This window comes from Oreochromis aureus, linkage group 7, assembly GCF_013358895.1.
Source record: "Oreochromis aureus strain Israel breed Guangdong linkage group 7, ZZ_aureus, whole genome shotgun sequence".
Lineage (NCBI taxonomy): Eukaryota > Metazoa > Chordata > Actinopteri > Cichliformes > Cichlidae > Oreochromis > Oreochromis aureus.
In genome coordinates this window covers 15,329,007-15,343,919 of record NC_052948.1, presented here as the reverse complement: position 1 = coordinate 15,343,919, position 14,913 = coordinate 15,329,007, and the positions used below count along the sequence as shown (strand labels likewise).

The following is a 14,913-nucleotide window of genomic DNA, read 5'->3' as shown; positions in this document are numbered from 1 at the left end:
GGGTTTGGTGAAGTGAAGCAGCGATTATCATCGTAACATCTTAAACTAAACATCTCTGAAGGTTGAACAAAGAAAGTGGCAACAAATGTATTTCTTTGAGCGGCATGATGGATTATATAAATAAAGAAAAATGATGTGCAGAAAAGCAAAGTGATAATAAACCCTGCAAAATATTTTGTCTCATCACCTGCAAATTCTTCCACTCTCTTATTCAGATTTCTTTCAGAGCTGACGGTGCTTTGTCAAAACACGTCAAGTATTGTATTGAATTTTATCTTCCTTTGTCTGCGTCTGATACTATATCAGCATGTATGAAGCTGTCAGTGTAATCCGATATGGAGGGGTGGGGGGTAGGGAAGTGGATGAACCTGTGATGGATTGCTTCAAATGCGACTGCACTTCTGTGGAAAGAAAAAAACAAAAGACAAATTAAATGTAGCAGTCTCCGTCTACTCATCTCATCCTGGAAAATTCTCACCTTTGCATCCCTGTTTCTCTGACTCATTAGAGCAGATGCTATCAAATGTAATGCTAATGGATACAACTGGAAAGTACTGCAGAGATGATAGCACACCGTTGTAAAGCTGTTTTGCAGAGGGCTTCATTTAAAATCTTTTTTTTTAATATAATATCTAAATATTCAGGAGTCATGGTGGAAACACAGCAGTCTTTTTTTGTGTGTGTGTTCAGTTTACATATGGTTTGTAGTGGGTGGAGAGTAGAGATATATAACATATTATTTTGTGCGAATCCAATTTGAGCCAGCAAGCCATCCATTAATAAAGCAATTAACAAGAGAGAGGAAGGAGGTGTGTGGAAAAACCACTTGCCCCGGGGATGTGTACTGTCATGCCGGGGGTGTTGTAAAACAGTAATTACTCCAATCCTGTCTTGAAATTTAGGCCTTAATTAATACCTGATGTTTTGGGGTATGAGGAATGTGAATTATACGTTAGGACTAAAAAATTATTGAGAATGCAGTGTGGAAAAAGAAATTGTCTGAGCTGCAGACTAGACAGGGGAGGATGGAGCAGGAGGATAATTGCATGCAGGGAGAGTCCCACAGGAGGCGTGCAACCCCGTCATCAAACACTCATTCTGGCTGGGCCTCATCCCATTACAGTCCCCCAGGAGCCAAAGTGCACCTGCCCCACAGACTGACAACTACTCAATCCCCCTCCACTCACCCTCCGGATTACACAACCAGACAAACATCACAGTGACCGAGCCTGAGATGCTGCAGAAATATAAAGAGTCAGTGATGCAGGCAGGTGAAAGCTGACAGACTTTTCACCTGTGAAAGAAATGCTGACAGAAGCTTTTTGCCCAATTACTGTGCATCCTAACGGGCACGTCACTGGTGTAACAGCCATGACGACTCCGGCTGGTTAGGCATGAGAAAACATGTTCCACGTGAGCGGTGACACAATTGTGTTTTCTGTCAAATTAACGTGCGCCAAGCAGCCGTGAGGGTTAATGGTTTCCCTCCTCGGCTGGTTGAATAATAAGGGGAGAAACTGAGATTTATTGTAATTGCTCCCCCTCCTGACAGTCTGGATGATTTAGACATGAAGCTGCTTCCTGTGATCCAATCATCAATCAAGGCGGTGAAAGGCTACTGTACTCTGAATGTCCATCACGGGCAGAAAACCAGTGCTTGACACCTTAACCCCGAAACCCTGCAGACGTCATGCCTGTCGATCGTTCCCTTCAGATAAGAGGAGAGCTCCAAAGGTTTCTCATGCACGAGGCTGAGGGGTTTTCCCAGGACATTTTCACCTTGTGCTACAGTAACAGGACAATGGAAATTCAGACACTGCCATTCTTCAAGAAGCTGATCAGACTTCCGATGATGGAGTCAGTCATTCCTTTTATTTTGTACTTTTCATAGTCTTATACACCAATAAGCTGGAGACGTACATGAATTATTTACCACAGTTATCCAGATTGCTTGCTTTACTTAGCAAACAGTAAAAAAAAAAAAAAAAAAAAAAGATCTGTTACTGTGAGTTTATCTTAAGAGAAAGAGAAGATGAGTCAGTGTTTATATTTTTAAAAAGTTGGCTCTGTTGATCTGTTGAGCATTTTTCTACGTACGCGTTGATTGCTCTAATCTTCTGTTGCTGCATTTTTTTCAGCAACTCTACACAGAATATCTCCATAGATATCAATATGTCACAAATTTGATCATTTGTTCTAATGTCATTCTACATTCTATTCCTTTATGTTTTTATGCTTTCATTTTCCCTGCCAGAGCTACTTATTTTATTGAGTTTTATCATGTAAATTTTGTGACAACAATATAAATATTTTCCAACCTTAAAGCTGCAAACACAGTGACTACGACTACTATTGCTCTGTATATATTTTTTCAGGTTTCAGAAGTGTTTTTTTATTCTAACAAAATGCATTAATAACTACAAAGGCGAATCATCAGCGCGTTCAATTTAAATCTTTTAAACAGGAGCGTTTTTATCTTAAAATGCTAATGAATTCTAGAGCTAAGCCATATTGATTCGACTTGTGATTGGACGTAATGAAGGAGCTGGGTCAATACCTTAATGTGCTACAGAGAAAAATGTTGAGCTCAAATGTGCAGAGAAGGAAATGGGTGTGTCTGCGATTGCACATTGCAAACATTAAAGTGTCATCACCTTTCCTTTCCTTTTTTTGTTTTTTCCTGATCTTTGTCCTCCGATTCAGATCCAACCTGACTCAACATCAGCTTATTAAAAGAAGAAGTCTTTGCAAAGACATTGGTGGTGGTGTGCATGGATGAAACAGTTTAGTAATGCTGTTTCTCTCGCCTCTTACCAATTACCAGGCTACAGGGTCCAGTGCTCTCCCCTAGACCCCAGAGACCTGTGCCATTGATTTACTAATGAGAAACTGGGAGAGAACAGGAGATGCTTGGCAGTGATTGGAGAATTGGTGGTTAACCGATTTGGCAGTCTGTCTCCAGTCAATGAGGACTAATGTATCATCCCATTAACACACGAGATAAAAATGACAAAAATTTACCTTTTTGATAACTTTTTTTTATATAAAATGATATGAGTATTTTTTATAACACCTTTTGACATCAACATACCTCTTCATTAAACACAATATTAGAAGCCATAAAATCACATTTATCTGTTTACATAATCTTCAGGCACAAAGCCGTAATAGCATCTTTTGGTCATCATAAACATTCTTAAATATTCATATATTTTAAACATCCTTGCAGATTTTTCGTACAGCAAAATGAATCAAAGTGTTTAAACAGCAAATAAAGTCAGGTGGAAGAGCCATCTATTAATCCATGTGGTCCACTCATATGTGACAATATCAATGTGTCAATAAAGTACTTTTTGGTGACAATGACAACAACCAAGGGACACCAGGGGATCACAAAACTTGGTTGTTCATACACAGCAGTGCATTCCTCCTGCATCATGAGCACTAAAGCTGGGGTCTCCAGACACTAATTGTAATTTGTTAAAACACACACCTTAATGTTGATCATCACATGACTCCAAAAACAATTACAGTTAAGATACAGCAAGCCAGTGTCACGTTACAAAACAGAATGTGATGGGTGGCGGCTGGTACACAGAATTTATTGCAGTGCACACCAAACATCAATAGTCAATGTTTTCTGAGCAGCAGTTGCCTTCACAACTTTTTTGATTTGTCTCACGTCACGACCGGAACCTGATTACAAAAATTCATCTCATTATTTATAATGGCGGGAGACGCTTGAATCTAAGAACAAAGCAGTAGGCTGAATGAGGACTATCAGTGGCTGTGAGGCGGCCGCGTCTGAAACATTGATCTGAGCAAAAGTCATGCAACAAACACACACTAAAACTCTACGGTTCAACTTCACTCACGCTATTTTTGTCTTATATTGTGTTACAGGCCTCACTCGAGAAGAAGAAGACCTTTTTTGCAAGCAGACGTCTCCCTGAAGAGGTACTGTCCATGAAAAATATGGCCTTTTATATTAATGTTCACACAGATCAACGACCCAAAATTCACAATAGTCTCACAGAAACAGTATGCAGGTATATACAGTACATAAAACATATTTGAGAAACAGAATCTTGTTTTTAGAATACTTTCATAGTTTCAGTGCAATCAGAGTAGTATTTCAGAGAAAGACCCTACATGATGGTCGACTGCAGTTTCGTCTGGCTTGTGTTGTTCAAGTAGATTGATGAGCTTTGGGTCCTAAATAGTACGACTGCTGTCTGTATAGTGAAGCCCTACTGTCGGTACATGTGATGAGAAACATGAGGCTCTAATGAGGATTGTTCTGCATTGCAATTAACTACTTCTTTACAGTGGCTTTTGAATCTTCTTTTACTTTAACACACAAAATGGATTTAAACATCTAATATAATGCTTGTGCAACTGGTGATGATGAGTCTGTTTTCGTAGGCAGACTCACCACGACTGTCTGGTTTAAGAGTAGCCGCGCTGGGTGTACATCTTTCCCACTGGCTCCTGTACGTATTCCTCCGTTTTATCCCAGTCCTGCACCCAGCCTCCGTTCAGCTGCCCCGTGGCCCCGTAGCTTTTAGCTGGACCTCCCATCGCACCGTATCCCTGGGTGATGTCGCCTGTCTCCTCTGCCAGCTCGTCCTCATCTATAAAACCGCACTTCTCTTCGCTGGTTTCTTCAGGGTCAGCCCATGGCTGTTTCTCCCCCGATGCGAAGAGCCCGTAAAATATCACGCCTCCGTAATGCACGAGAGAAGCAATGAGGAAGACATACTGCCACTCTTCACGAGTCTAGGAAATGGACAAAGGTTGGAGCCAGGCTGAGTCCCTTTGTAAAGTTTTCAGTTATATCGTAGAACAGATAAGCTCTTCTAACTTGCTCAGATTAGGGAGAACAAATATGCCACAACTACACCAGTGGTTTGCATTTAAGTAAATAAAAATATGAGGTAAGGATCAGGCACAGAGGGGATTGGTCATATTTTGGGCAAAATAAGGGGGTTTGCTACAGTAAGAAAAGCTCTGTGATCCAGGTTTAAATGATTACACTATTAAACAGTAGACTAGGATCAGGAGATGGCTGTGGGCTTTACAAACTCAGACAAAAATATGTTTGTTGTTGCTTGATTACGACTCACCTTGTTTTTTGTCATTGCTCCCACTATAAGAGGGCAGACCATCCCTGACAGCGTTCCCACGCCATTGGAAATGCCCATGAGGATGCTGGCATAGCGAGGGGCGATGTCTAGATGGTTCACGTTGAAACCTGCAACCAAAGGAAGCAAGGAGACTTTCTGAGTCTGCTGCTGATTAGCATCGAGGTGGGATCAAATATGAACAATACATCACTGTTTTAGGACTCACCTGATATTGCAAAACCGCTAAATCCCACCGCCAGAACTAAGAAAGAGATGGCTACCCCCTTACTGTGGGAATAACCAACCACTAGTAAAAGAGTAGCCTCCATGCCAAAGCCTGAAAACAGCATGAAAACAGTTAAGTGATGAACTGATGAGGAGTACTTCAAGGAACTGACAAAAATCTCATGATTAAGGCCTCACCTCCACAGTTCATGATTTTGCGGACCGTAGTGGTGGACATAATGTTGTGGGTTCGCAGGTAGTCTGCTAGCTGGCCTCCTAGAGGCACGATGATGGTCATGACCAAGTGAGGGAGAGCTGACAGGATTCCAACCTGAGAAAGCATCAAATACTTTTCTGAAGCAGCCACAACAGGAGCAGAGCAGCTGTCACAACAAGAAGGGGATTGTCTCAGTCTCAGAGCAAATCTCAGCCTTTGCTTTAACCTCTTGACTCCTGTATCACATGTCAGCAATAATTCACCACAGTTATAACAGAAACTCATCCTCAGCCTGAATTGCATCTGTCAGAGCAGCCTGAGTGATGCTTTACACTCTCGCTGGAGCTCAGAAGACTGGGGTGATTTGAGACTGGCTGCTTTGTTTTTACATGTATGACACATGAGGACAGATAAAAACAGCAAATCACAGCACTTTCTAAAGCAAGTTGTCCCAAAATTGCAAATTTAAATATCCATTAAGCTTTAAAATCATTGTTTAATGTTCTAAATGTCCTTTTTTTTAATATAAAAACTAAATATCTTTTGTTTGATGTTCTTTTTTTAAATCCATGGTTATACGTTTAAAATTAGGCAATTATTTCCAATGAGGTTGAGCAAATGTAATAATGGTTCAACAGAAAAAAACTGTAAGTATGTTTTCCTTCTTCATTTATTACTTTTTAAAATGATATAGTTTAGTGTGCTGCATTGTATTAGCAGCTAAACATACACATATACACATAAGTCTACCATTCCAGCCTAATTTAACCCCGTGGTGACATTTATTAATACAATCTAAAATGCAATAGCACTTAAAAGAAAGCAGGAACAAATGTTGCAGCTTGAGGCAACTTTTGTTGAGATTTGGTGCTATATAAATAAAACTGCATGGATTTAATTAAATTTATGCCAGTCAGACCCAAACTTTCTTCCTAGGATGCTTCTTTTAAACTGAGTTATTATTTACTTAGCTGCCAAAGGGAGTCTTTAGCGGCTGAAATCTAATCAAAGAGGTTGATGTGCCAAGTAGGATATAATAAGTTTTAAGTACTTTATGGCTGCTTTAAACACCTTTGCCCCTCTGTGACTGAAAACTATCATGAGAGTGAACTAAAATAGTAAAAGCTGTGGGTGAAATTTTAAGCTTTTCACCCACAGCTTTGTGGGTGAAAAGCTAAAGGAAGCCAAAAATTCTCTGTAGGTTTCTCAGTACAAACAACATCTTTGTTATTGTCACACTGTTTTAATATCTTCATCCAGTAATGATACTCTAACAAATTTCAGTTATAGCCAGTTTGGTATGCTTATCCCACTGGTTCTGAAATCATGGGTTGAGCCCCACTGGTGAGGCATAGAGTCACTGCTGTGGCTGCGTGGTGAACCATCTTTTTGGTTTCCGGAGTTGGGATACCTTTGTTCAGCTTTAAAATGAAACCATTTAGTCTTTAAGAATAAATACATGACATTAGACTGCTGGCATAACATCAAAATGGACCTGTTATGCCTTTTTTAGAAGCAATTATAGCATCGTGTTATTTGGAAATTTGATGATGAGACCAGATGAGACATTTTAGGCCTAATAATAGACTTTTTAAAGGATATATTTACTCACCTTGCTGATCTCAAAGCCAAAAACTTCTTCAAAGTATGCAGGCTGACTGATGAGAAGCAGATAAAAGGTCCAGCTTCTGCAGAAGTTGGCCACAATGATTGCATAGACAGGCATAGAAGAGAAGAATTTCCTCCAGGGAGTCTTGAATTTCTGTTGAAACAACGTGACAAATGCTAAATCATCCTGAGCAGCATTTGGTGTGGCATCAGAAATCAGAAGATACAGACTGAGCACCCACCTCCATCGCGCCCATGAGCTGGGCACTTTCGCCAATGCTCTCCTCAATGTAACGGCGCTCCTCCTCAGTGATTGTTGGATGTTCTGCCGGGCTTTCGTAGGACACCAAAATCCAGAACATGTACCAAACTATCCCAAAGGATCCTGAACAAATCAAACACATCAGTCATTACAAATCTTCAGATGATACAGATCCACAGAATATAAAATTCAAGTGGCGATTTAGCTGTTGTCAAAATCAGAATACAAAAGTCTGAAGTTTGTTTTCCACAATTTTCTACAGAATTAACCAAACATATACACTATCTGATTTAATGGGTTAGTCATAATGATGCTTGGGCTTATTTCAGAAGTTTAGAGAGTATATATTTAAGAGTTAGATAGATGCATGCATAGACAGACATGGAAGAGGCAGTGAACTGACTCACCGGTGTCAGTTATATAACATTGCCTTTGTAGACTTTGCTAACTTTATCTAATAAGCCCACGTGAGACTGTAGCAGCACAAGAAAAATGCACAGAATTGAACTGTATGTCATTTATGGCTAAGAAAAAAACAAGATTTTACATTATTTCTTTCTTTACATGGGACAGGGTCTCCTTTTAAGGTGAAGTCAGTCAGATAAAGCAGTACTCACCATACACATAGAAGACAGAAGACCATCCAGTATACTGGACCAGGATCCCGGCCAGAGGCATGGCGATCACTGCGCCGGCGTATGATCCTGAAGAGGACAAAATGTCATGACTGAGCAGAAAGCGATCTGTGCTTGTCTGTTTGTGTTTAGTTACAAAGGTGTTCACTTCTTGTTTGCACACCTTTTAGGCAGGGTGGTATGTAACCCTAAACCTGCACTCAAGTGTATAAAGTAATGTGATGAGCCAATCTTGCTTTTGTGTGTCTGTTTTGTACCACAAAACGAGATGGTTGCCAGACGACTTCTTTCCAGCGGCGGAGCCCATTTACTCCAGATCCCGTGGCAGGCCGGGTAAGTCACTCCCTGTATGGTGAATGAAAAACACAACATTACAGCAACAGTAAGATCAGACAGTGATTGTTTCCCACCAGCTTTAACATACTTGTTTTCACAGCGTAAAAGCACAACATGCTTAATTTGCTAATTTCATCAGCACTGTAGCTGTTTTTACACTTAATGAAAATATATTCTACTTGATTGACGTCGTCTCTTTTTTTGCCAGAGACTTACAAGTCAAATTGCAGTTAATAACAAACAAACTGACATGCATTGTAGCTGATCTTTCTAATAGAGACTAATGGCTTAGGTGTGAGTCAGTGCAAATTCAAGCTGACTGCCCACTTCATGGGGAAAAAAAAGAAGCCGTGGATTGTTCCCATTAAATCTTCATTATACACTAAGTGGCATACAATCAACTATTGATAGACACAAATTGCTGAGGCTTGCAGTGGGAGACACCCTGAAATGCTAATGTTTAATTTGTAGTAATAAGCCGTGGCGCTGAACGCAGGCAGCTCCCTCTCTGAATGGTCATGAGAGGCAACTGAAACTACAGTTTGGAGCTAAACAAAACAACAAAAGAGGATGACCTTCAAACTAATAATAGCGTCTCTCCCTCTGAAATCATTCCCCTTCTTGAGCTGCGGGAGCCGCCCGCATCAAGTGGTTTTTATCTCTTTTGTTCATTGTGTTTCTATGTGAACATGGAGCTCTCTAAGCCAGGCAAGCCAGTACACATAAGCCCTGCTATTCAGGGTTTTACTTTGTTTGACGATTGTGTACTAATATGTGTACAGTATAATGAATAGAGCTTCATTTTTTTTCAGCGGAAATCCAAATAGAGAGCAGCAGGCTTGAATAGAAACAGAAGATTGCTGTAAAACCTGGCTGAAAACAGAATGTCAGGACAATTTCATTAGGAAGGGTCAAGCTCAGCTCCTGGTTTGATAATGAGGCATCATCCTTGAGTGTTTTAAAGGTCAAAACCTGATGTGCAAATTGTGCATCAGTACCTCCACCAACCCTTGTAATATCCTCACAAAGATGACACATCCGTAGTGCACCCGGGCGGCAGAGGGAATGAACATGTTCAGGGTGGATGTCAGCACGATGGCAGCACCAAAAACTCTGGATAAACAGCATTACAAGATTATTTGTCAAATTTGTATCAAAATGAAATCTTTATGTGACTCAAGGAAAAGAAAAGGGGGGTCTGCATCATTTTGATCAACTGCAAATATCAGTAAACAGTAGACTGAATCATATATTGTTAATTTTTATAATATAGTAGAAGAATAAACACTCATAATCAAGACAAACCAGTCCTAATTGGGTGCCACACACACAAGCGCGCACACAACAGGCTGTTATTCGGTTTCCAGGGGAGTGAGGACAGGAGGTGTTTGCAGCAGAAGGCGTCAGTGGGCTCAGCTGACTTGGCATGATGAAGCTCTTCAAGGATTCATTTAGATTCAGTTTTAACAATCCTGTAATGTTAATGTAATAAGGACCCATGCTGCGAGCTTGGCGCACTTTATTTTTCCTTGCAGCTCCTTCTTTCTGCAGTATCTGTCTACACTGCGTTCTAATATTGATCGACAGCTTAACTGTTAGTTTTTTTAAAGAATGATGGTTTTGTATATTTATCTATATTTCCAGTCAGCCAGTCAGCTGTTAATGAAATAATAAGGTATAGAGGTGGGACACAGTGGTTGAAATCACGCTACAATCTTTGCTTAGAAGCACTTCGCACACATGGCTTTGGCCGGTGTGGTTGCCATGCCTCTGAACATAAAGGATTAGACACGGTGGTCCCATGGGAGCTCATTAACATGAGGAGGCACGCCTGGCGGGCATCAGCCAAATCCCCAGTTTATCTGCAGGTTTCTCCAAACCTGCTGGTTTGCCAGCAAGTCTGCACACAAAATTATCCATTTTTTGTTCGTAGATACAATGGGAAATCAGTAGGAAATCGATATTTCCTAAATATAATCTCCTCAAAGACCTAACTCAGAAAATGTGTATAGTTTTACCTGTTTGCAGCCAGCCTGGAGGAGATGTACCCTCCTGGAATCTGAGTAACTATGTAGCCCCAGAAGAAGGAACCGTGAATCATCCCCACAGTCTCTGGGTCCCAGTTGAATTTCGCTTTCTTTCAGACACATAAAAATAAAAACAAAATTACGTCTCTTTTAATTCGCTGTAGTTTGTATCGCTGTGAAATCACTTTTTCGTTTTTTTCCTAAGTGCTAAGTGTTACAGGAGAGAAATATTTGCAGAAAGATGTATATAAAATGTAATGCTTCGCAGTGAATTTGACCTCTGTGATGATCTAAGTTGATAAAAAAAATCACAATTTCCAATAAATTTACAACAAAAAAGCGCAAATTACTCATTTTGCTATTTACTCTGTAAACACAGGAACGGCAATTGAAAGAAACATGCAGACTCAGTTCTATCTCACCACCTATCACACATAAGAGGGTGGGGTAGGGTGGGGTGTAGGATGGGGTTCCTGGTGAATGAAGAGGCGGGGTTTACAGGCACCTCTTTGATGATTATCTTGCCGTTTTGGTGGATTGTGCTGTTATTGACCATGCTGACGATGGCCACACCCAAGTTACACCGGATACCGAAGGAGATGCAGAAGCCGAGCCCGCTCAGCATAGCGATGATGTATCTGCGCGGCAGCCCGAAGCACGTGCAGTCACACAGGGGCGTCTTCCGCTCCTCGTCCGCTCGCGGTCTCCCATCCTCCGTCAGCTCGATCGCTTCACCTGTTTGCTGCCGCTTTTCGATTCTCCTGCATTTCGATTATATAATACTCATTTTTAGGTGATTCATATGTTCAAAGCCGGGGTGAATGGATGATACCAAAGTACCAGCCAGATACTGTGTTTAAAGAAAGAAAACATTTTTAATACATATATATGTATATTTTTAATGGATTTTTAGGTCAGATCAGCAGAAACAATTCCCCTGGAAATACCCAACACTGCTTCTTCACGTTTAAGAATGAGAATTTCATTTCAACTCCGGGCCCTGTCAGTGGCTCTAATTTATTCTTTAATCTGACACAGGCCTCCAAACGCCTGCACACTCTTCATGAGGGGGAAAATATCCTGTTATAATTTTTTCTTGACTTGTTGAAAGGAAAGGCTGAATGGAATCGAGGAGAAGAAGATGACCTTCATACCGCATTGCAGTATTATCTGCATCAGCGCTGTTTGCAGTTAAATTTCGCCATATATATGTTTTTTATTAAATATTTAATTAGCTGCCATAAATCCGGTGTAGAAATTTCGCTTCGGCTCCAATTCGGGAATTTTCAACGAAATTTAAGGTGGATTTAAAAACCCTGACATGCGAAGGCCTCATCCGGTGAAATGACTGGCCTAGCTACAGCTTAAATCAAACAGATTTGAGTCACGTTTTTTTCTGTGCTACAGCTTCTAAAAGTCATTTTTGGTTCAGTAAATAAACGAATAAGGCTCAAAAGGGTTCCAAACATATGCAGACTCAGATCAAAACCTTCGTATTTCTGTTGGAATATTTGTCGAAAATTAGTTTTTGCTGCCTTAATATAATTTATGTGCATTTCCAATGAGAATTAAAAAGAAAAAAATAAATAAATAATAATTCTCTTCTATTCCACCGCATCCTGCTTCCCTGCTCCAAATCTAAACTGGTGCTGTTTCCTTTGTAGTCAGCCATCAGTTTCACCCGAGCCACGTTACATGGAGCTCTTCGTGGCCGTTAAAGAATATAGTAAGTCAGTTGATATGAAGTTCATCTATCTTGAAGTAATACAGATGAATACGTGAGGTAATAGATATCCTCCGACCTTGTGTCACGACTCGTTCTGTTTCATTAATTATTAAAAACACCCACAGCTGCTGGTGGAGGGGGACCGTCCTCCAGGGAAATATCTGATCCTTAAATATTCGGGCCACACGACTCTGCTCTCAGCACCCTGTTCGTGATTCACCTCATAATGATGAGATTTACCTTTTTTCTTAAAATAAAAATAATAATTGTAATGCAGTAATAAGCACATTCAAAGCCAGTGCACGTTTTCTTTGTGTGTCATCTAATCATTTGGACGTATTTTCTATTTTAATTGATCCTTCCAAAACTAATTCTGTGATTAAAAGAGATGTACAATTTCTTACCTGTACAGAGCCCCGAGGGCCTTTCCTGCTATTTGTTTCATCCCCTCTTTACTGGTGGGGAGAGCTTTCTCCTTTCCTGGCTCCATATCCAAATTATCTTCTGAAAACAATTTCTACAATACTATAACAAATATAAGTGCAGCATTAAAAAGCATATTGTTAAGATATTAATCCAGAAATAAGGCGCCTATTTCTCTTCAGCGAAAAGCATGTGTCCAGACGAAACAAAAAAATAAAATAAAATAGATGCGCCAGAAAAAAATGGAGAAAAACGAGAAAGGCGTTCAGTCTGAAAGGGTTGCTTTCACAGTCACAAAACAGCAGTCAAATAAGTCCGCTTTTGCCTTGCGCAATGTTAATCCGTGCAGTGCCATCTTAAGATCCAGCCCGCGATAAGAAAAAGGCACCACCGAAGATCACAACTTGGATTTTTTTTCTTTTTTATTGTTCTATTATTTGAGAAACTGAGGTGGGATTGTGGAGAGCTTGAGCCGGCGGAGATGATCGGAGCTCAGGTCTAACCTGAGGTGAGGGAATCTCCGGTGTGGGTGCAGCTGGAGGAGGTTTCAGCACCGCGGACAGCGCACAGCTCATCTACCTGTCAGCAGCTCCGCGCAATGCCCCTCCTCCCTCCGCTCCCACCGCTCCTCTCCTCTAATTCAATTACAACTTCAGATCTGTTAACAGCTACGACTGTCAACTGCATAATCGTTCCCCACCCTTCCCTATTTTCTAATTCAGGAAAAGATGGTTTCAAGATGATTCCAGACAACTTATAAAAGGGCAAGCTCTCAGGCACTGGGCTGGTCTTCGCCGGCTTAAATCTGAGGCTGAGATAGTTTGTGAAAAACAAAACAAAACAAAACATGCTGAAAGCCTTGCCTTTGCTAAAATCCAACAAAGATATCAGCTCACTATTAGTATTTTAATTCATTTGTTTATTTGAAAGATTTGCTATTCACGCACGCAAAACCAGAAGAAAGTACAGCACGCAGTCAACCACGCAGAGGCACTGTTGTGTAAGAAGCAGAGCAACCTTCACAGATAATAGACAAGATAAAGGAGACCAGAAACCATTGTTCTTTGCACTGTATGTATCCGATATTACCACTTAGGAAAGGGGGCTCAGCAGTTTCGTGATCTCTGACACATTTAGACAAAAAAAGAAAAACATTTAATCAAATTCCTCATTAAGGTCTAGGTGCAGGCAGTGCGCGCACAGGTGCAACACTGGACACCTCCTGCCTTTTCCTAAGGTTCATCTGGGTCCCTTTAGATGTCGCCTGCATGCGTGGACAACGTGGAACCATGGCAGCAATCGTGCCGTAAAACTCATTCCTAAACTGGCGTCCTATAAGGCAGCTGAACAAGGGGTTAACGCAGGTAATGAGGCCGCAAATACACATCTCCAGGACGAAGGCCGTGTCTGCGGATCGCCAGGAGGCGGGGTTGTCGGGGTAGATTGCTCGTATCACGACGGCAGCGTTGCGGCTCAGGTGATAGGGCAGGTAAAACGAGGAAAATATGACTAGCACTGCGCCCAGCAGCCGCCTGAGCCTCAGCTTCTTGTTGAGGTGATCGGGGTGGAGAGGTCGACGGCGAAGCTCTCTGATGCTGCGCAGGCCGCAGTAGCAGATGGCGAGCAGCGGGAAGAGGAAGCCGATAATGGAGCATATGAGGGAATAAGGGAGGCTCTCCCCTGTTTCACGTAGCAGTACGTACAGGGTGCACACGGTGCGGTTGCTTCCGGGGCAAGTCTGGATCTGAGTCATCCGGGCAACAGGTATGCTTAGGAGCAGCGTGGCCGTCCATACGGCCGCGCACAGCAGAGAGGCCTTCCGCCGGTCGAGCAGCACCAGAGAGCGCAGTGGGTGTACGATGGCCAGGTATCGGTCCACACTGATGCAGGTGACGAAGAAGATGCTGAGGTAGAAGTAGTTGTGGTAAAGCATCCTCACAGCAATGCAGAGCGGCAGCCCCTGGTTCCAGTACATGTGGTTCAGATGGTAATGGATGAGGAAAGGCAAGGCCAGGAGCCAGGAGGTGTCAGCTAAGGTCAGGTTGAAGAGGAACACCGTGCTGCGGGTCCATCGCTGCAGCCGCAGGGCATAAACCCACAGGGAGAGCAAGTTGAGGGGGAGCCCGAGGATAAGCACAGCCAGGAAGGAGGCGGGCATAATGTAGAGCTCGACCACAGTTAAACCATGATGGGTGTCCAGATCACAAAGGTCTTCCTCTGGAGGCTGGATGACCACAAGCACAGTGTCCAGCTCATTGGCATTTAAATATATCGTCATCTAAACCATCAATCAGATTTGTTTACTGGGCTCATATACAGAATCTAGGC

General features: G+C 41.7%; 2 protein-coding genes across 2 annotated transcripts; both read right to left on the bottom strand.

Annotated features, from left to right (window-relative positions):
* Positions 1-3,904: 3,904 nt before the first annotated feature.
* On the bottom strand, positions 3,905-13,163 carry LOC116326744 (vesicular glutamate transporter 2.1). Its single transcript, XM_031748152.2, has 12 exons — positions 12,567-13,163; positions 10,942-11,197; positions 10,428-10,546; positions 9,408-9,522; positions 8,331-8,418; positions 8,056-8,142; positions 7,419-7,561; positions 7,181-7,330; positions 5,550-5,682; positions 5,353-5,463; positions 5,127-5,254; positions 3,905-4,779 (listed from the first exon to the last, which is right to left on the bottom strand). The coding sequence occupies exons 1-12, from the start codon at positions 12,650-12,652 to the stop codon at positions 4,450-4,452; spliced, it is 1,746 nt and encodes a 581-aa protein (XP_031604012.1). The 5' UTR covers positions 12,653-13,163; the 3' UTR covers positions 3,905-4,449.
* A 593-nt stretch (positions 13,164-13,756) lies between these two features.
* On the bottom strand, positions 13,757-14,863 carry LOC116326689 (P2Y purinoceptor 4-like). The gene has a single exon (XM_031748070.1). It carries the CDS (start codon positions 14,861-14,863, stop codon positions 13,757-13,759), a length of 1,107 nt encoding a protein of 368 aa, XP_031603930.1.
* Positions 14,864-14,913: the final 50 nt, after the last annotated feature.

Coding starts and splice junctions, on each gene's coding strand:
- LOC116326744 (XM_031748152.2), bottom strand. CDS start 12,652: ATGGAGCCAGGAAAGGAGAAAGCTCTCCCCACCAGTAAAGAGGGGATG. Junction 11,198..12,566: donor GCCCTCGGGGCTCTGTACAG/GTAAGAAATTGT, acceptor ATCGAAATGCAG/GAGAATCGAAAAGCGGCAGC. Junction 4,780..5,126: donor GAGCAATGACAAAAAACAAG/GTGAGTCGTAAT, acceptor TCCATTTCCTAG/ACTCGTGAAGAGTGGCAGTA.
- LOC116326689 (XM_031748070.1), bottom strand. CDS start 14,863: ATGACGATATATTTAAATGCCAATGAGCTGGACACTGTGCTTGTGGTC.